Source organism: Sciurus carolinensis, chromosome 3 (assembly GCF_902686445.1).
Source record: "Sciurus carolinensis chromosome 3, mSciCar1.2, whole genome shotgun sequence".
NCBI classification, from domain to species: Eukaryota; Metazoa; Chordata; class Mammalia; order Rodentia; family Sciuridae; genus Sciurus; species Sciurus carolinensis.
The window spans coordinates 100935007-100955517 of record NC_062215.1 but is presented as its reverse complement, the minus strand read 5'-3'; the positions used below and the strand labels follow the sequence as shown (position 1 = coordinate 100955517).

Genomic DNA, 20511 nt, shown 5'->3' with positions numbered 1-20511 from the left:
GTCAAGAGTTAATATTTTCTATGGTATCATCATTAAAATAATTCACCCTAAGAATAGAATAAGATAAATAAAATTTGCTGGGGATACAGTTCAGGGGTAGAGCACTTGCTAGCATGCATGTGGCCCTGGATTTAATCCCTAGCACTACAAAAGAATAAATAAATAAATATAAGTAAAACAAAAATAAATATAGGTTAGTGGGATGATCTATTTATACAATACACATAAATAACATCTTTATATTTCCTGTTGAAACAAAGAAATGTTCAAGGGGAAGCGTTGATATGATTGAACAAGGAAATGTAACAAAGAAATGTTCAAGGGGAAGTGTAGATATGATAATCTTTCTTTGATTTTTTTTTTACACACTTACAGTTTGTATGAATCATTTGGCATGGGTGAACTGCCTTATATCTTTTCATGCATGTATGTCTTGTTTGTACAACTGGAAAGAGAGCTTCTGGAAGGAAGTCCCCTGTGGTGCTAAGCCCAGTGCATTGTACATAACCTGGGTGCATTAATCTTTGATTGACATGCACATTTGCAGGAAGGAGCCTGTTGAGATAACACTTAAAATTTTTATTCATTGATTTACAAAATGTACAATATTTACAACATCTAGGCATTAGTCCCATATTGACATGAATGAAGAGAATCTAAAAATAAATATGTGGCACATAGGTTAATATACACATCATGGCTCTTTGCACTCTAAGCCACCACCAATGGTGAGATTTAATGGAAAATTTAATGTGGTAGAAAAGTCAGATGGCTGACCAGTCCTGGACCTTCCACGTGAATGGCCCTTCCTTGGTTCCTTGAGGCTGGGGATGGCGAACAAACTGCTTTCTTTCAGAAGAATTAAACAAAAACCATTCTAACAGGCATGGGGGGCGGGGGGTGCATGCAGCACATCTGTGCAGAGTCTGCAATAACTCCCTGGGTAGTAGATGGATCTGTACCACTGTGGACCTGATCCCTCTACACCAGTCAAGGAGGCTTTGATGTGGTCACCTTCTTATCTCTTGTTCAAATCACATGCAGTACTTGGAAAATGTCAGTGGAGTGTGACCATGCATAAAAATGATACTTGTAGATATGTACAGCATCACATTTTCATTGTCTTATAGCATATTTCTTTCTTTCTTTATTCATGTATTTGTGGTGCTAGGGAGAAAACCCAGGTTAGAGCATCTTTAGATGCAAGATCAACTATCTCCTCTTTTAGTAAGAGGGGCAAACAAGGAAGCCATACCCTTACTTTCTAGAGAAAAAAAAATATCATCTGAGGACACATGCAGAAAGCATCCTGCACAAAATAAATTCCACATGATAAGATGGACAAATTCCTATGAAGTCAGGCCTGGAAGTTTTCCTTGGAGGATAATTCCACTTTATTTTCCTCTTCAATCCTGCTTCATCCCACATAATCTAAATCTGAAGGAAAAGGCTTCATGTTACTGAGGTTTTTTGAGCCTCAGTACCTTCATTTGTGAAGTCAATATATCAGTAATAATATTCCTTACCGAGCTTTTGCTGGGATTATAGGACCTAACTTATGTAAAGTGCTTAGCATACTTCCTGGCACACAGGAGTTGCTTAATGAGTGTCTTGTTTCTCTCCCTCTACCATCCCAGCCCCAATTATAAGCAACAGGTTGATAAGCCTACCAAACTCTGAATTAAGGCCATGTAATATAATTTAGATGATTTTGTATCAAGGTTACTACTGTCAGTTCATATTGGGTCCCTGAGGGAGTCTCATTTTATAAGCCAGAGAGTTTCCTATGCAGGGCAGATGGATCCTCACAACACTGTCATGGCTCCTCCAAGTTCCAGGCAAACACGTCCCATAATCCTGCATAAAGTGCAGACCAGTGATGGTCTCTACCTGCATACTTTTGGGACAACACCACTGAGGAAACCATGAGCAAGAACCTTGAGACAAACACATTACTCCTGCTCATGACCTATTAACTTTTCTCAATACCAGTGGAAGTATTATAGATAACTTTCAACAAACATATATTATAAGCTCTATGATGGTTGAAAAATAAGTATTCTAATTTGATCATTTTGTTCAGAATAAAGAATTTTTTAGAATATATTTTAGTTTCCAGTTATGCCATACAAAAATAAATACTGTTTAAAGGATTTACAAGGAAGAACAAAGAAATACAACTCTGGGTGCCAAAAATATATGAAGGATGGCAAAAATTTTATCCTCTACTTCAAAAGCAATATCTAGAAGAAATAAAAACTTCCCATTAAGTCTCTTTACTAATCACACAATCTACCTTTTTCTCAATCTAGTATATTATCCCTTTCCCCCTATTAATATAGAGACAATTTAATGCAGAACCTTCTCCATAAAGTTACTGGGAATTTGGAAGGGAAGTGTTCTTTGGTAGTAAGAACTGTCAATGGAGAAAGTGACTGGCTGAGTCACTGGGCCCTCAAAACGAATTACTACTAACATCCACACATCTTCCTCTCATTCTGAATCCTCTCTGTCTAGATTAGCTATGCAAGAATAGAAACCAACACCTAAAGAAAACAACCCCATTCTGCTTTGGGACTCTTTGGACACCATTGGCCAAAGTGGAATCAGGATTTCCTGGAACATAATTGGGCCCAAAGTCAAGGTCAGTCTCCCCATTTCCAAGAAGGGTTCAATGGTTGTCAGTTCCTTTAAGTTGGGCGAAATTCTTTTCCAGCCACCCTTACAAATGTACCAAATTTTGCATCTGCCTTTTTATCTTCCCACGTAGCAGAGGGAGTATGATTGAGAGACGAAGGCTCGGAAAATTAAATTAAGCAAATTGCTTGCTACTCTTTGAGGAACTCAGTCAGAATCTCAAAGGAAATAGTCCAATTGTTTTCAATTCAAAGTTTTAAAATTCTAAAGCTATAACTGGATTCATGATTGTAATTAAAGCAGTGGTTCATTGCCTTTCTCCTGAAAAACAAATGTGTACACATGTCCATATAACATATTCCTGACATCTCAGAGAGTTCCAGGTCCTCCTCCAGCTCATGCATGTATTCCAAATCAAGAATCTAGATTACAATAAATGCAGAACTATTTCTTGGAGTCAAAACAAAGGTCTGTGGTATGGCATTCAGGGTCCACACTGGAGCAAGCTGGCTTTGATGGGATCTTGGTTAGACTCCAAGTGGCAACACTGAAGCAGTGGGAAGTGGGAATGCCTGACCGTGATGACATCAGTGAGAGGCGTGGTCTCACACAGGTGACTACTGTCAGGCCAACGATTCATGCAGGACTATGGATATTGAGATCCCATGGATCCCTAGTAAACACGGCACTGTTGAGCTGCTATAGCGTGAGTCCTAACCACACCCACAGGCAGGACACTATCACCGACATGCAGTGTGGGTGCCCATTTGTCTGATTTATAGGTGATGTTGTGGCAAACGTGGCATCAGTTTCATTTCGGGGGAGTGGCAAGTTACAGATATTTCCTTCACAGCAGGAGGTGCAGACCTGAAAGAAAGGAAGAGGAAAAGTAGGTGGTGAGAGGCCAGCAGGTCCCAGAAGGAGACAGGGATCTTTATAAACTGTCTCCTTATGGCAAGACTCAAATGAAAATGCTCTATTCCACAAAGGAAATGCCAGCCTACATTTAGGGAGGGTGGGGACAACAGTCCATCTAGAAGTAACATGGTCAGAATGAACATCCCCAGCCTCAACTTCAATGCACTGGGGTTCTGTATTTGACATTCAGCCACGTGGTTCTCAGGAAGTTTCACGACTTTTGGGCTTTATCTCTTCCACCTGTGAAATGAGATTTTGAAACTTGCTCTTCCATTACAAAGATGCTCTTTTTGACTACTTGAGGCAGCTGTCAGGAGGATACACCTTCCTCTGCCAAGTTTTCACAGTGAAAATGAAGTGGCAACAGCCCCCGTAATTTAAACTTGAATATTTACTTTCATTATCACTATCTGTATAATTATCTCCATTCTCGTGGGTGAGTTAACGTTTGAAGGGTTTTCATTTATGCAATTACTCCTGCTTTATACTGCTTTACTCCTGAATTATATGAGAGAAATAAACCCAAAGGGTTACTGACAGCAATTATTTTAGGCCATCGCTACACAAAGTACGGACCAGCAGCTTCAACATCAGCTGGGAGCTTGTTAGAAATGCAGAATCTCAAACCTTGCTTCAGACTTAGAGAATTAGAATCTGCATTTTAATGAGATCCCAGATGATTCATATTCATAGGATGGTTAATATCCTACACTGTCATTATCCTGCTGAGATTTAAGTCTCTGGTCATAATTGACATGGGAAGAGAATATAATGTTGAGAAGGGAGACAAGGTCAGAAATGAGTTTGAATTCTGTTTCTGTCACTTGTTGGCTGTGTGACATGAGCAGAGGACATAACTTCTCTGATCCTCCATGTTCTCCTCAGTACTGACACCACAGTAACACTTGAGCCCAGCCCAGCTATCTGGAGGGTCAGATTATGACCTTGGTTTTATGTTTCATATTTCAAACCAGGAACAAGTAGGCTTTCATTCTTAGTAGGAATTTAATTCTTAGTGTATTTGAGAAATCACCTGAAAATTAGGCATATGTCACTGACAGTGCTATTCAAGGATATGAGAGAGAGAGCTGCCTGAATCACCAGGAAAGCAACCTGACAGAAGCAGGAGATGCTACAAAGGACAAGGCATGATTTGCTAAGAGCACCCCTGCAGCCAGCAGGAGAGGCTGAGGCGTCACTCATTCTGACCATGAGTCCACTGCCTGTCTCTGATTCTTTATAACCTCCGCCATGGCTGGGCCCTGAAGTTCATTTTACACAAAGCACTTCTATGTACAGGCACTGCCGAAGTGCCTGTAGGGAACAAATCCAGAAAAGATGGTTCTCTTGTCACCTATCAATTGACCCAGGAGCCAGTAGAGACTTCCACAAACTGGCATCCCTCACTTTGCAAAAAGTTATCAAAGCTAAATTGCCTGGGACCCCCTCAGGGGGATGGATTGTTGTTGCATCTGGGATGTTTGCCACGGTGACACAAGTGGTCCCTGCTCCTCTCCCTTCCAGTAGCTTCATGACTTTCCTGAGTGAACAAAGGACTTCTTAAGATAATCCTCTGTACTGGGCTTGCACAATTGAGACCTGTCGTCCTGTGCCCTGGTGTTCACTCGTACTCTTTTAGAGCAGACAGGAAACGACGATTCTTTTCACAATGACATAAGACAATCAAAGGGCAGCCTACAAGCGGGGATTGGAGGTAGCCCTCTGAGCTGGGGGGACCCTTGACTATGCCATGCCATCACGAGCTGTGTTGCCAAACCTTTTGGCCTTCATGCTCCGAGTCTCTGCAGCCAGTGGACAAGCACTCTTCCAGGGGAACGCAGCGTTTGGTGACAGAGATGCTGTTTCCTGTGACTTCCATTGTGTGCTGAGTGTAGCAGTATCTGGTCTCTGTTAACAGAGAGAATATGCTTTAATTGAGATGGGAATGTTAGCCCTGTCTACCTAAAAGGAACACAACAGGGGATGAGCACTCCAGCTCCTGAAAAGGTCTAACTGTACACAGGATGTACACCACCCCCAGTGCCCATCATTCCCAAAGATCTCCCTGGAGAGATCCATTTCACTATGGTAGGAGCACAGCCTTTCAGAGAATGCAGGTCTCTATCCACAGTGATCCCCATAAAGTGAGACTCCATGGGATCACTCTTTATCTTTCTAAAAATTTCGTCATTGTCCTTGTCTTTAGAGGATAAGTGGTTTGGGTGTTGATTTAGGAGGCGAGGTTGGCAAATTTCAGAAAGATGAAGAGATAAACAGTTCAAAAAATGTAGGGCTAAAAGAAAATAAGTTAGGCAGGTACAGTAGTCTTGCAGGGGATGAAAGACCACAGCAGAGGCTGGTTGTATGTGTGTGTGTGTGTGTGTGTGTGTGTGTGTGTGAGAGAGAGAGAGAGAGAGAGAGAGAGAGAGAGAGAGAGAGAGAGAGAGAGAGAGAGAGAGGTATTCCCATGTAAGGGCAAAACTATTAGAAATAGATACATTTTATTTGGAGAAAAAGTCTCTATGCAAAAGAACTTCTCACCACTGAGCATAACTGGGTCTAGGCTGCCTCAGGAAAGATTAACCCAATAACTGGGGCAGTCCAAGAAGCTTGCTTCTCCCAGCATGATTTCAGTGTTTTTCTGGGACAGCAGGTGATGACCATGATGGGAACTCAGAGAAGTTCCTCTATCTCATGAGTGTGAAAGCTTGAGGTTTATTCCAAAATTCTATAGAGAATTATTCTATTGGTAATTTAAAAACTAAAGAAAAATGGCTATGTCAACGTAATTCTTCAGAGCCTCCAGGCAGCGTTCAGCTCTCTAAGCCTGGGATTTAGGAGAATGTTCCCGCTCTACTTTCACATTAAAAAGGAAAATGAATAATTCTTAAGAAATGTCACTGAGCTGTTTTTCATCCATATCTTAGACCCAAGTTTGCATGCTTTATACATTTTGGATATTTAGTGGCTAATATGGAATTATGACCTTCTATGATATTATTTATTAGGCAATAAAAATTTCCCCCACCAGATTCTGTCATGATTTTGGCAGCTTTTAACCAAAGTGCTAATATTCAAAGAAGGAAAGCTTAAGAATTTTAGCTCCTCAGAATTAACTAATGTAGACCACATTGATATATCTTGGGAGTCAAGAAAGTGCTGTTTTTATTTATTTTTGGTAGCAGGGATTGAAGCCAGGGGCACTTTACCATGGAGCCAAATCCCCAGTCCCTGCATTCCTTTTCTTTGAGACAGTGTCTCACTAAGTTGTGGAGAGACCTTGCTAAATTGCTGAGGCTTGCCTCAAATTTTCAATCTTCCTACCTCAGCCTCCGGAGCATCTGGCATTATAGGCATGGGTCAAAATGCCTGGCAAAAACTTGGGTTTTAAAAGTCTTCTAAAAACCCCATCTAATAGGAACTCCAAAATGGCTTCTTACTGAGTCTAAAAATAGCCCCTTTCCCAGGGGTTATGCTGTTGAGTGTGCCTGGGCAGAATCTGGGTCAAGGCCCTCCCTCAAATGCTGTCCCCACACTGTGCCCTGGCTGGGATGTTGGAATTTTGTTAATTGGAATCAGGTTGAGGCCATCTCAAGCTTGCTCAGGATCCTATGGAGTTATTTGGGAGCAGGGGAAGTAAAGTCACCCTGGGAATGAAAAGTTGAAAGCTTTACACCTGGCAAACATTATTCCAAAGTCCCATACTATTTTCAAGTTGGGATGCTTATTTTTTGGATAAAGAGCAGGCAGCATTTCTCTTCTGATTTTCTTCTAAGCCTTAGGCAGGGTTTGACAAATGGAAGACAGTGGCTTCAGGTACCACATCTTCCAAAGAGCCCTGGTTTACTTCTCAGACATCAGACTCAATGGATGTTTATGGTTACAAAAGGTGCACCTTCCCACCCCTGCCCCAAGTTCAAATGTTCTAGAAAGCAATAAAAACAGGAATGTTCTTATCTCCTTTCTCCTCTTCATGCAGACAACTAGGAGCAGCTGCCAGAGGTTTTATAGCTCCAAATGTAAATCTGAGCAGATAAGATCATACACTTATGGAATAAGTAAATCACTACATGGTTTCAGTGTGGGAAATTAGGTTTGTCCTCCAAGTAATGAATTATCTTGTTTTAAGTAAGCCTTAAAATAACAACTGGTGAGCCTGACAGATCAATTCTGTTCATGCTTTCCTGTCCATAACAACCCTCCTTATTTATTAACAGAGCACTTATTCCATCGAATGAAAGTAGTGGCAACAACTGATAAGAAATTTTTTTTCAGTAATATATGGAAAACTCTTGCACCTAATAAGCCAAACCTTGCCTCTCTAGAGGGAAAAGGGAGATCAGTGAAGATGATGAGTAAGATCTTACACTTCACCATGTCCGATTGATAAAACAAGGGTACGCTGAGAACACTGCCTTCAAGTCCAGAGTACAGACCTCAATCCTAAAGCACTGATCCCTCAAATTATCCATTCCATTTCTTATCTTACAATACTCCTTGGTGAGTTATGAAATATTAATGTGGAAAAAGGTTCTGCAGTTTTGGAAATGCTCAAAAAAGTTGAACTGGTTTCTTAGGTGCGTATTTTATGGAAGCCTCCCATATATTCTGAGGTCTGTGATCTCCAAGGGTGTTTTAGAGAGAGCAGGCAGAATTTCCCAAGCAAAACCAGGTAGACCACATGAGGCTTATCGCTGGAGCGTTGTAGTGATAAAAACCAAGTTTCAGCCACAGAGCATTGCCCTCTAAGCATTTTGAATAATCCTCAGGTTAGTAATGAGGTTATATGAGAATCAAGCCTGCTGATAACTTCACACTAAAAGGATTTCAAAGGCTTTTATCTAAAAGATAAAAGATGGATTTGAATTTCTACCAGGTTAGTTTCGGCCTCTAAAACCTCACATTCTGCCACTGAATAATACTCCCAGAAGTTGTGAAACAAACTCTTCGACTCACAGTAAAATCAGAAATGAAAAAGAGAGCTTAATCAACAATTGGAAAACACAAAATATAATTTCCATAAAATTCACACACACACACACACACACACACGCTCCATAATCTAGCTCTGAAATCTAAAATTAACTCAAAGCTAAAATGTCAACTTTTATTTACTCACCTATATTCAGTTTCCAATAAAAGAAACTGTATTTAAGCAAACTATGCATACGATGATTTAAATTAAAATGAAACATTACAAATGTTCACCTTTCAGATAAAAGACTTTCTTATCACTCAATTATCTCAATTATTCTCTATGGCTCTGAAAGTTTTTTAAATAAAGATACATAATGTTTAAAGTGATGCTATAGGATAATTCCCCAGGTATAAGAATATAAAAATATTATAGGGTTGGGGATATAGCTCAGTTGGTAGAGTGCTTGCCTTGCACGCACAAGGCCATGGGTTCAATCCCCAGCACCACCACAAATAATAATAATAATAATAATATTACAGATTATATTGGAAAAAATAAAAGGCTATTGTCATCTACCTGTGCACTCCCTGCCCTGTCCTTCACATCTACTATGAACTGTCAATGAGTTATAATATAATATCATAATAGATTATATTAATATAAATGTAACATGTTATATAATAAGCATAATATTTATCACATATTATATTATAAAATAATATAAAACAATATCATATATTAATGAATATTACATAATGTCATATTATCTACATCATATATTAATTATATATGATTACATATGATATATAATTGTACAATATAAATTAATATATTATATATACATTATATAATATGATAGTACATATTATAAATTAATTATATAATTACATATGCTACATAAAATAATATAATATAAAATAATTTAATAATTCTATAAATATAACATATTAATATTATATATTAAAATAATGACCTTTAGTATAATAAGTGTCAATATGTGATGCCCCTGTCTCATGTCTACCCCTGCAGGATTTCTTTACAGTTCTGGACTCTGACGTATACTCTCCTCTGTGGGATTCCCCACCCCAGACTTCAGAGGTATTGCCGTTTTTATTTCTACATCTCTGGTCTCTTCTCTTGCAACATTTTTTCTAACCTGAATGCTGATACTCTTGCTTGTTCTATCCTTGAAACAATTTTCACTCAACTGACCTCACCAATCTTCTGATGCTACCTCTCAGTCTTTTATTCTTTCTCCTCAGCTCAAGAATAAAATTTCCAACTATCTCTTGGATACAGCCAGCATCACCACACATATCACATGTCTCCAAAAAAACCGTATCTCCCCCCTTCTCACATCTGTGTATCTTCATGTATGCCTCTCTCAGGAAGGACCTCCTGAGAGCAGCGCCTTCATCTTTGAAGGTAGTGAAGCCTAGAAACTTTGGAATCAGCTTAGATTTCTCTCCCTCTATGACAGTCTTCCAGCACTCTGAAATGTCTCTGTCATCCATTTCCTCAGTTCAGCACGTCATCATTTCCTGTTATTTTTTTCCTCTGACCTCTCCCTTTTCTAATGCAGGTACCAGACAACCACTAAATATGTTACTGAAATGAAGGAGAGGTCATGCCACTCACTACCTATGACATTAATGACACCTACTTGCCAAGGAGTGCTGGCTGCTGCACTGTTAGGTGTTTGATTTACCTGAGTAGCAAGTATGAGGGCTGCTGTGCTCTCTGCTCCTGAGGCTGTGTCCAGCGTAGAGGGGTAACTGTGCTCCCCACAGTGCCCTCAGTTACATTGCAATTCAGAGCTTCACATTTGAAACTCGGCACTTACTGCTCCAAGTTCTTCTTGACCAAGGCCCCAAATTAGCTCATCATTGCCTCCTAAATACCTTGAGATGCTGTACCACAACTTTGTTCTTCACAGGAAGGCATTTTATGCATCTTCAGCTTGGTCCAAGATCCATTTTTCTACCTTCCTTTTTTTGGAAACCTGATGTTCTGTAACACTAAATCCAAATGTGACAAACTCTGTGAAACTGGCCCTGATTTTCCTCTCAAATAGATGGACATTAATTTGTTGCTTCCATGTTGCCTTTTTCTTTTCTTTCCCCCAGTGTTGGGGATGGAACCCAGGGCAAACAGCATGCTAGGCCGGGCAAGTGCCCTCTCCCTTAACTCCCTAATTTGGTTAAGTCTGGTTTTCCTTATAAATTAGAATTTCTCAAACTTGGCAAGATTGACTTTCTTTTTTAAAATGGTCAATTTAAAAAATTAAATATTTTATTTTAAGATAATTATAGATTCATATATGTAAGAAATAAGAGACATTCTATATGCCTTTTGCCCAGTTTCCCCATGAGGTCATACATTGCAAAACTATTGTACATTATCACGATCAGGATGTTGACATTGATACAGTCAAGATAAGAACATTTCCATCATCACAAGGATCCCTCATGTGAACCTTTTATAGTTGCAGTCCCTCTCCACTGCTCTCACCTCTTCTGACCCTTGGAAACCATTATCCATTTCTGTAATTTTGTCATTTTGAGAATGAACAAATGGTATCGTACAGTAGGCAACATTTTGGAATTGGGAATTTTTATTCAGTATACATTACTGGAAATTCACCTGGATTACCATTTGTATCAAGAGTTTGGTAATTTTTATTGCTGAGAAGTAGTTTGTGAGGTAGGTATACCAAAGCTGGTTTAACCAATACACAAGTCTAGGTTGTTTCAGCTGGGGGTAGCATTAATAAAGCTGCTACAAACATGTAAAATTTTGATGAGAACATAAGATCTCACTTCTCCGGGGTCCATGTTGGGAAGTGGAATTGCTGAGTTGGATGGTAGTTGCATGTTTAGTTGTTAAAGAAATTCCCAAACTATTTTTCAGAGTAGCAGTACCATTCTATATTCTCACCAGTGACATGTGTGATCTTGTTTCTCCTCATCTTTACCAGCATTTGATATTGCCCCTATTTTTAATTTTAGCCATTCTCATAGATGCATAGCTTTATTTCATTGTATTTTAAATTTGCATTTCCATAGCAGCTAATGATGTTGAATAGCTTTTCATGTACTTACCTGTCATCTTTATATCTTTTGGATGAAATGTCTGTTCCTATTTTTTCCCATTTTCTAATTAAGTATATTTTTTACTGTTGAGTTTTGAGAATTATTTACATATTATAGATACCTATCCTTTATTAGATATGTAATTGGTGAATGTTCTCTCCTGTTTTGTAGTTTTTATTTTCATTCTCATAATAGGGGCCTATGCAGAGCAAAAGTTTCAAGTATTGATAAAGTCTAATTTATCATTTTTCTTTTCAAGGTCATGATTTGGTGTCAAGTCTTTTTTTCCCCTAAATGTTGTAGAGTCTTACATTTCCCATTTATGTCTGTGATTCATTTTGAATTACTGTTAACAAGGTGCGATACTTAAGTCAATATCTACTTTCTGCCGATGGATGTCCAATTCTTCCAACACCATTTCTTGAAAAGACTACAATTCCTCCACTGGATTGCTTTTGAACCCTTCTCAAAAATCAGCTGGACGTGTTTTTAAGGGCCTAGGTATCTATTCCATACATTCCTGAAAGATATTTTCTCTGGGTATAGAATCCTATACTGATATGCTACTGCTGCTGCTGCTGTGACTGCTGCTGTTTTCCAACAACTAAAAAACATCACATCATCCATTTCTTTCTGGGATAGTTTCTGATGAAAACATTTATGGCATTCAACTAATATTTTCCCCATAGAAGTACCATAGGGTACTTCTCTCTAGCTGTATCAAGACCTTTTCTTTCCTTTTAGCTTTCCAAAGTTTGATTATTACTTTGTGTGCACTGTTTTAGGTTGCTTCTTGAGTCTGTAGGTCATCTCTTGCCAGACTTGGCCAAAAGTACTCTTTGACTCTTTTCTTAGTGACATCTTCTTTCTATTCTCCTCCTGGGACTCCAGTGGCACTGATACCTAGGGGATAGGAGAGCCTAATATGGTAACTTCGGTTTCATCAAGAGGCAGCATATTGCTATGCAATTATAGAGGAGACATGGTATTCAGGACTCAGTTCTTGGCTGTAGAAGAGGCCCTGAGATCAGTATGACCCTGGAAAATGTATAAGAATACACAATTTTAAATTCCTTTTAAGTAATAAATGTTTATGCTCATGAAAAAAAAAGTCGGTAAGTATTGACTTGATTTCCCCACAAAACAACAAAAATGGTCATCATGAAGATTGTATAGATTAAGACACTCATCTGAAAGCATAATATTCTAGCACATCATTGGAAAAAAATTTCAATAAAATTTGGGAGGAAATCTTATAAAATAAGTCCTCCCTCAAAAATCTAATGTTGTGCAAATAGAATTGTTCCCATTCAGAGTGGAAAACAGTGTGTTATGGATGTGTCCCCAGACAAGCAACCCAAGCACAAAGCTAGAAAAGGCTGAGACACAGGTTGTAAATCTGTGTCCTTCTGTCCTTCGGGCTGTCCTTCTGGCATATCTTTTATTACAGTTCCACAGATCCCTTGGGCTCTGTTCATTTTTTTCCAATCTATTTTCTCTCTTTCTCTCTCTCTCTTTATTTTTTGTTTTGTTTTGCTTTGTTTTTTTTTTTTTGGTACTGGTAATTAAACCCAGGAGCACTTTATCACTGAGCTACATCCCCAGTTCTTTGTTTTTTTGTTTGTTTTTGTTTTGTTTTTGTGAGACAGAGTCTTGTTAGGTTGCTAAGGCTGGCCTTGAACTTGTGATCCTTCCACCTAGTCTCCTGAATTGCTGGGATTACCTGCATGTACCACCATGTCCAGTCCAATCTATTTCCTTTCTTTTATTCAGATTGAGTAACTTCTAATTGCTCTTTCAGTTGACTGATTTCTTTCCTGTTTCTTCCATTCTGCCACTGGGTCTACCCACTGAGTTGTTTAAATTTCGGATATGGTATTTTACAGTTCTAAAATTTCATCTGATTCTTCTTCAAATTTTCTATTTCCTTGATGAGATCTTTCATTGGTTTAAACTATGTAATTACTCATTGAAGCATTTTTATTGTGGCCGTTTTAAAATCCTTTTGAGACAATTGTAGCATCTTTGTTTATCTCAGTTTGGGATGCATTTGCTATAGTTTGCAAACATCTTAAGTATTTTCCAGAGGTCCACGTGTTAAAGGCTTGTTCTCCAGTCTGTGGCACTATTGGGAGGAGGAAGAATCTTTAAGAGATGGGGCCTACTTAGGAAGTTAGGTTATTGGGGGCGTGTCCTTTAAGGGGATTGTTGAATGCTATTCTCTCCCTCTCTCTCTTTTTGCTTCCCAACCTTTATAAGGTGAGCTGATTGCTTCCCCCATGTGTTCCAACCATTACAAACTGCCTTGCCACAGGTCCAAAAACAGTGGGGCCAGCTGGCCATGGACTAAACCTCTAAAAACTGTGAGCCAAAATAAAGCTTTCTTGTTTTTAAGTTAATTATCTTAGGTATTTGCTACTGTAATAGAAAGAAGACTAATATACAATTATAATTTTTCACTAAATTTGAGATCTTTCTTGTGTGATGAGATTTTATATTTTTATTGAAACAGGGACATTTTGGCATGATAATACTCTGGATCTATGACATGTCCCTTCTTGGGAGTGGTAGGAATGCCTCATTAATGCTTCACACTGACTTTTATTGATACTGTGGGAGGGGGGTGGCCCTATTACCAATGGGTGGTGGTGATGTCCTGACTCTCCATTAAGTTTCCTATGACTCAACCCCAGGGAAGTGTAGAGGCATCTCAATGGTACTGGAGACCTCATGATTGCCCAGAAGGGATGAAATTCCCCTTAACTGTCCTCCCATACCATCCTAGAAGGGAGGTCAGGGTGCCTCAGCACAGCCTACAGCCTATTGTGGATAGAAATCTACACTCTTCATCCAGCCTTTGCTGGTGTAGGTAGGGCTACAATTTTTCTTCTGTGGTGTTTGGTTAGAATACAGCAGTTAATATCTAGGTTTTCTGTCTTTCCAGGTGATGTTTTCCTGGTCCTTTGGCTAGAAAGAGCACATTTCTGTTAGGGTTTATTTTGTTGGTGCTTGTGACATTCTCAGGTTGTTGACTTTTTCAGCTCCAAGTATAGAATATATGAGGCAGAAAAGACTTCTGGTGCACTGTGTTATTCTTTGGGTCCTGAAGTCAATACCTAGTCTGCCATTTTCTCTCTCTGCATCTTGCAGAGTCTTTTGACGTTTTTGGTTTATTGGTGCTTATTTATCTAAAATATTCAGAATTTTTAGTTGTAGTTGGCAGGAGGAATAGAAACATACATCTGCTACATATTTCCAGAAATGGAAGTCATCAGTCCTTCTGACAGTTTAGGCTAGACAATTCCATTTGGAGGACGGTTCTATGCCGTGATATTTAGCAGCATTCATGACCTCTTCCAACCGGATGCCAATATCACTCCTAATTGTGATAAAATGTCTTTAGATATCAACCAATCTCCCCCAGAGTCAGAAGAATTGTTCCTGGTTGAGATCTACACCTCTAGATTATAATTATAACCTTGAGAAGAATGTCCATTCTTGTTGGGTTTGTAGTCCCCCCTCATGATGAGCATAGATAGAAGTATATTTAGGAAATAGCTAGCCAAGCTCTTCTAATCAAAGTTGAACCAAATTAAAATCATTTAGCTCTATGATGTCTATAACATCTCTTCCCTGTGTTTTGAATGGTCTCATCCAATTTAAAAGTAAAATAATATACTTTTATAGGAAGTATAATTTTCATATAGTACAACTAATTTGCAAAATTATTTGCCTGGATGTCACAAGAATAAACATATTAATATTCTATGAACCAGAAATTCTGCCCCTAGAATGTTTATAGAAGAACAACTTATACAAATGAAAACTGGAAACTATAAAAATGCCATTAGTGGTAGAATAAATTATGGCATATATTCATATACCAATGAGAGTTAGCTAACAAAATGGATAAGTCTCTCATAATTTTGAATGAAAGAAGTTAGATACAAAAAGGTATATACTCTATTATTCCAATTCTAGTTTATTGTTAGATTGAACCCAGAGGTGCTTTACCACTGAGCTACATCCCTAGCCCTTTTTATTTTTTATTCTGAGAGAGGGTCTTGCTAAATAGCTGAGGCTGTCCTCAAACTTTGATTTTCCTGTCTCCAGCTCCCAAATCTCCAGGAATACAGTCCTGTGCCATCACACCTGGCCTCCAGGAGCTATATTTGTTTGTTAGGGCTGCCATAAAAAACTACCAGACTGATTAACTTAGACAAAAGTTTTCTCACATTTTGGAGAAGTTTGAAGTCAAGGTGTTGGCAAGACTGGTTTCTTCTGAGGTTTCACTCCTTGGCTTATAGATGACTATCTTATCCCTGTGTCTTCACATTATCATCCCCATGTGCCTGTCTGTGTTCTGAGCTCTTATGAGGACACAAGTTACATGGAATTAATGCTCCGCCCAATGACTTCATCTAATCTTAATTACCTCTTCATAGATCCTATCTCCAAACACGGTCACATTCTAAGGTACTGGGGATCAGAACTTCAATATACAAATTTGGGGGCAGGGCACAATTCATCCCATAACAGAGATCCTTAGTCGTAAAAAATAAAATAAATATAGGCAGGAGAGCGCTTCTGAGCGCCTGAAAACAGTGACTTCATCATCTGGGTGATTTTGTGTGGTGAGTTCAATTTGTAAAAAATAAGACCACTACACTGTTCAATATTCCAAGTGTATGCTATACCTTAATTCAAAGTTCAGTAAAATTGAAAGTGAAAGAAAAAAGAACCCAAGATGAAAGAAAACTGAGTTATGAAGATGATGAACTACAAACTGAGCACACAGAAGCTGAATTATTTAAAGCTTGCCCTAATTAGGAATTATTACACGGCCTCTGGCACCCTGGCATCAGATTATTCTCTTGGTTTTCCTGCTCGTATCAATGACTCTCCACAGATCCCTAAAAAAGATGTGTTTTCTTCTCTTGTCTCATGTAAGAAACTCCTCAAGGCAGACATTTAAACTAAATAAGTGCTCATCACTCTGACTGACTCATGACTGGGCTCCTTCTCCTGCAGTCAGTACCTCACGCAGAAACTGCCAGACAGACAGATACCTTCCTGTCTTTCCAAAAACATCATCCACACATCTTAAGGACAGGTGACACACTCACTTGAAGAACCTTTCTTTTTTAAAAAAATTGCTGAAATTCAGGAAGCAATGTGCTTGTTCATAAAAGGTGAAGGCTAAAGAGGCAGATGGGAATGTAGGACAAGGCAGTGGGGCCAGGCAGGAGTTGACAGTGACAGTAGGAAAACAGAAGAGGACAAAAGCATCTGGGGGATGAACCCAGCTGAGGCCATGTGGTAACAGAAAACATCTGAACAGGGCTGGGGATGCGGCTCAGTGCTGAGCACCTGCTCAACGCGTGAGGCCCTGAGTTCAATCCCAACACTGAAAAAAGAAGAGGAGGAATAAAAGAAGAGGAGGAGGAGGAGGAGGAAGAAGAGGAAGAGGAGAACAGAAAATATCTGGACAGAAACACTGTGAATGGAGCAGGTTAGATGCTTTCAGTGTGGGGAACAATAAAACTTCTAAATATAGAATGGTGGAACTTTTGGCTTCAAAGCTGCTGGAAAAATTCTAATTACAAGAATAAGTTTGAGAATTCTGCTACCTGAGATGGACCAACTTATATCATCTTACCAAGAAAAAGAATAAAAGTAAAGTAGCAGGATAAAACTAAAATAATAAAAATCTGTACGAAAACATAGGAGTGCTACCAAGATGGGTAGGATTGGAAGAGCAAGGTAGCAGAGGAAAGAAAAGTTTTTTTTAAGTTCAGGCTGACATTCTGTACCTGTTCTCCCCTCCAGGCATTTGCTGATTCAAAAGCTGCACAGGTGGAGAGGCTGAGAAGCCAAGCAGAAAGCCCTGCCAAGGGGCAGAGAAGTAGGGCAGAGCCTTTGTTGTTCTCCAGGGGCCTGGATGCACAAACACGAGCTCGGAGCTGGCAGCAGAGCCAAGAGAGAAGTGAGGCTTGACAGGCTCAGGCTAAAATTCAAGGTTGGCAGTTATTCACTTTTAGCACTTTAAAAATGCCATTAACTTCTGGCTTCTATTGTCTCTGTCAATACTAAGTGTTGGCAAGGTTGTGCAGCAACTGGCACTTGTGTTCCTGGCTAGTGAGCACGTAATCAGTACAGGCAGTTTAAGAAAACTATTAGGTGATATTTGGTAAAGGCAACACTCACATGCCTCATGCCAGGTAATCATGAGTCTGGGATAGCCTGAGCACAAATGCATGCGTATATATACCAAAGGACATGTATAAGGATGTTCGTGGTTTTCAAATACTGGAAATAATCCAAATGTCCATCAACAGTGGAATAGATGAATTTTGGTATATTCATATAATGATCTTCTATACATCTTTGAGAAAGAATGATTTTACTGCTGACAAAACATGGATAAATATCACATATACAATATTTGAAAGCAAGGAGCACATTCCCTACAGCTCCATTAATAGGCAACTCAAAGGTAGTAAATATTGTTACCTTTGTGGAGTAGGGCATAATGACTGGGAGACTCTGGGGTTCCATGGCTTCACAAGGGTGGTAGACCCTGAATGCTAACCTTGTAAAAATTCACAAGCTGTGCATTTATGATCTGTTTCCTTTCCAGTATGTATTTTAACAGTTAATTAAAAAATTACTTTAGAAAGAAGGAAGTCTAAGACTTTTATTTAGCAATTGATAAAATAAAAGAGAATCTAAAAAACACCTCATTACTTAGCAATCAGAAGTGGTGGATAAGATATAACCAACACATTTATAAATGCACAATTGAACTCTCCAGATAGGGACATCCCATGAATGAGGTATTGATCTCACTATCTCGGGGAAGAGCCGATGTTAAAGATAAACAGTGAGAAGTTCTCTTGGGTCTTTACGGGCTTTAGAGACACCTAGGTATAAAGGGAAGAAACCCTAAAGGGCCATATCCTAAGTGTAAAATTGGGTAGAAGAAAGGGAAAAACACCCTTAGGTTATGTTAAAAAAACCTGTCTATTTCGGCCAAACCTCTGTCTGAAAAAAGTCAATGAGGAAGTCTTTCCTGGATATTTGTAACCTTCAGTTGATCTGGGGAATCCCATTTTTATTTCCTGTTTGTACCAGGAACCGTCAGACAACTGGTCCAGAAAGAGACATCAAGGCACATCTTAATGAACTCACTTTCAAAGAAAAACTGAGTAGCACAGAAGTTGGAACCAAAAGGATATATGTCCTCTAACTCAAAATTTTTCTTCTAATTTCCTATCAGCAATAAATTCACATGAAGATTGTACCTTAGAGGGAGGCAACTGCACTTCCTAATTAAGAAAGAACATAATATCCTTGGCTTAGGTGTCCTCTGCAGAATGAGTCTTTTTAAAAACTGTAATGTTTTTGACTTGACATTTAATTCCACAGACTCTTACTAAACGTTTATACAGTTCCTCTCTCAAGGAACTTTTAATCTTGCAGCACAGAGAAAAGTCATGGGCAAAATGACATGGATCCGAGTACGTGACACTCAGCTTTTATTTTACCTCATCAGTTCCTTCAATTGGTCCCTATATAACATGATTTTAAGGGCCTTTCTCATTCTGGTTCACAAAACCAAGAAAATTGAACAGATTTGTCAGGAGTAGTTCCTGAAATGACACACAGGGAAAAGGAAATGGTCAGGGACAAAAGACCAGGCAAGTGAGGCAACAGGAGCCATTTACCGAGGACATCTTAAATTCTCATTTCCAGGGAGTGAGTATGCGACCACGAATCTGTAAGCACAGAGGTAACAGTCATGGAATGGAGGAGGAAGTACTTACATGTACACAATGCACATTCCCAAAGTAAGAATGACAGCGAAGCTGTGTCAGCTTAGAGGTGTGGCTGGCTGATGCCACCATGGCTGGAGGTTTTCTCCAAGCAGTTTGGACCCAGTGGTAATTCACAGGTCTGTCAACTCCAGAAGCATCAGCCATTAGGACATGCGGGGTCTCCATGTTCATCCACTAACTGAATTTAGCTTTCAAATTCAATCCTTCCCCAAGCAATTAGGTGTGTGTGCTAATTTCATAAAGATAAAATTAAATGCTATGAGAAATGGTTTTTTCACCTCCAATAATTAAAACCTAGTTAAATATGTTGCAAAGCAAGAAACAAAACCTGGGAAATGTTTTAGAATGCCAGGATGCCTTTCCATGGGAACTTCTCTGCTGCACTTACTAAGCCTGTCGGTAGTCTTATACCTGCTCCAGGCATGATAAGCAAGAAAAGAAACACATTTTACATTTTAACCTAATAATAAAACAGTGCTATTTTTATGGATTAAAAAATATGGAGAAAACATGGAGGAAAGAACAGCCGACTCATGGGAAGAAGGGCTGATCAGGCAGGGGGCTGAGTGTGGCTGCACCTTTTCCCAGGTTAGGGCTTGAGTGCCCCCTCCTTACCTGATGCTCAAGTCCCCACACAAACAATCTGACTCCACTATTTTGCTCCTCTTATTCTTTCATACTAACTAGTTGCTACTTCCAGGTGCGGTCTCTCCTCATCCACTGAGCACACTTGGAATATCCCATCTCCACTGTTCTGAAGGACTCCCGGGAAGACTTGCCTTCTCCAGGGTTCTAAACCCATTTCCCAGGTGTCGGGCTGTTGAGTTGCTTTCACCGGCAAACTCAGCCCCAGATGCTCTTCCTCCCTTACACTCCCACAGCACTCAATGCCCTGTTTCATTTGGCACTTAACTTTGTCCTGCTATTTTTGACATTTGATATGTTCAGATCTTATCTCCCAGGCTAAACGGCCTGCTCCTGGAAAGAAGAAACCAGATTCCTATCTCTCACTGCATAATTGCCCCAGGGACTTGGCATGGTCATTTTCTGCCATGAACTTCAGTGCAAGACTTTCCATTTATCCCTATAAATTTAAAGACATAAAGAT

The 20511-nt window shown here is 39.3% G+C and overlaps 1 protein-coding gene across 2 annotated transcripts in view; it reads right to left on the bottom strand.

The window, feature by feature from the left end:
* Positions 1-288: 288 nt before the first annotated feature.
* The window catches only part of Lypd6 (LY6/PLAUR domain containing 6), a 136175-nt gene continuing 115952 nt past the window's right edge, over positions 289-20511 (bottom strand). For both annotated transcript variants that reach the window (XM_047545711.1, XM_047545712.1), the window contains 2 exons: positions 5333-5463; positions 289-3504 (listed from right to left, as the gene is read on the bottom strand). In XM_047545711.1, the coding sequence (XP_047401667.1) occupies positions 3337-3504; positions 5333-5463 (299 nt within the window). In that variant the 3' untranslated portion in view covers positions 289-3336. The remainder of the gene's footprint in view (positions 3505-5332; positions 5464-20511) is intronic.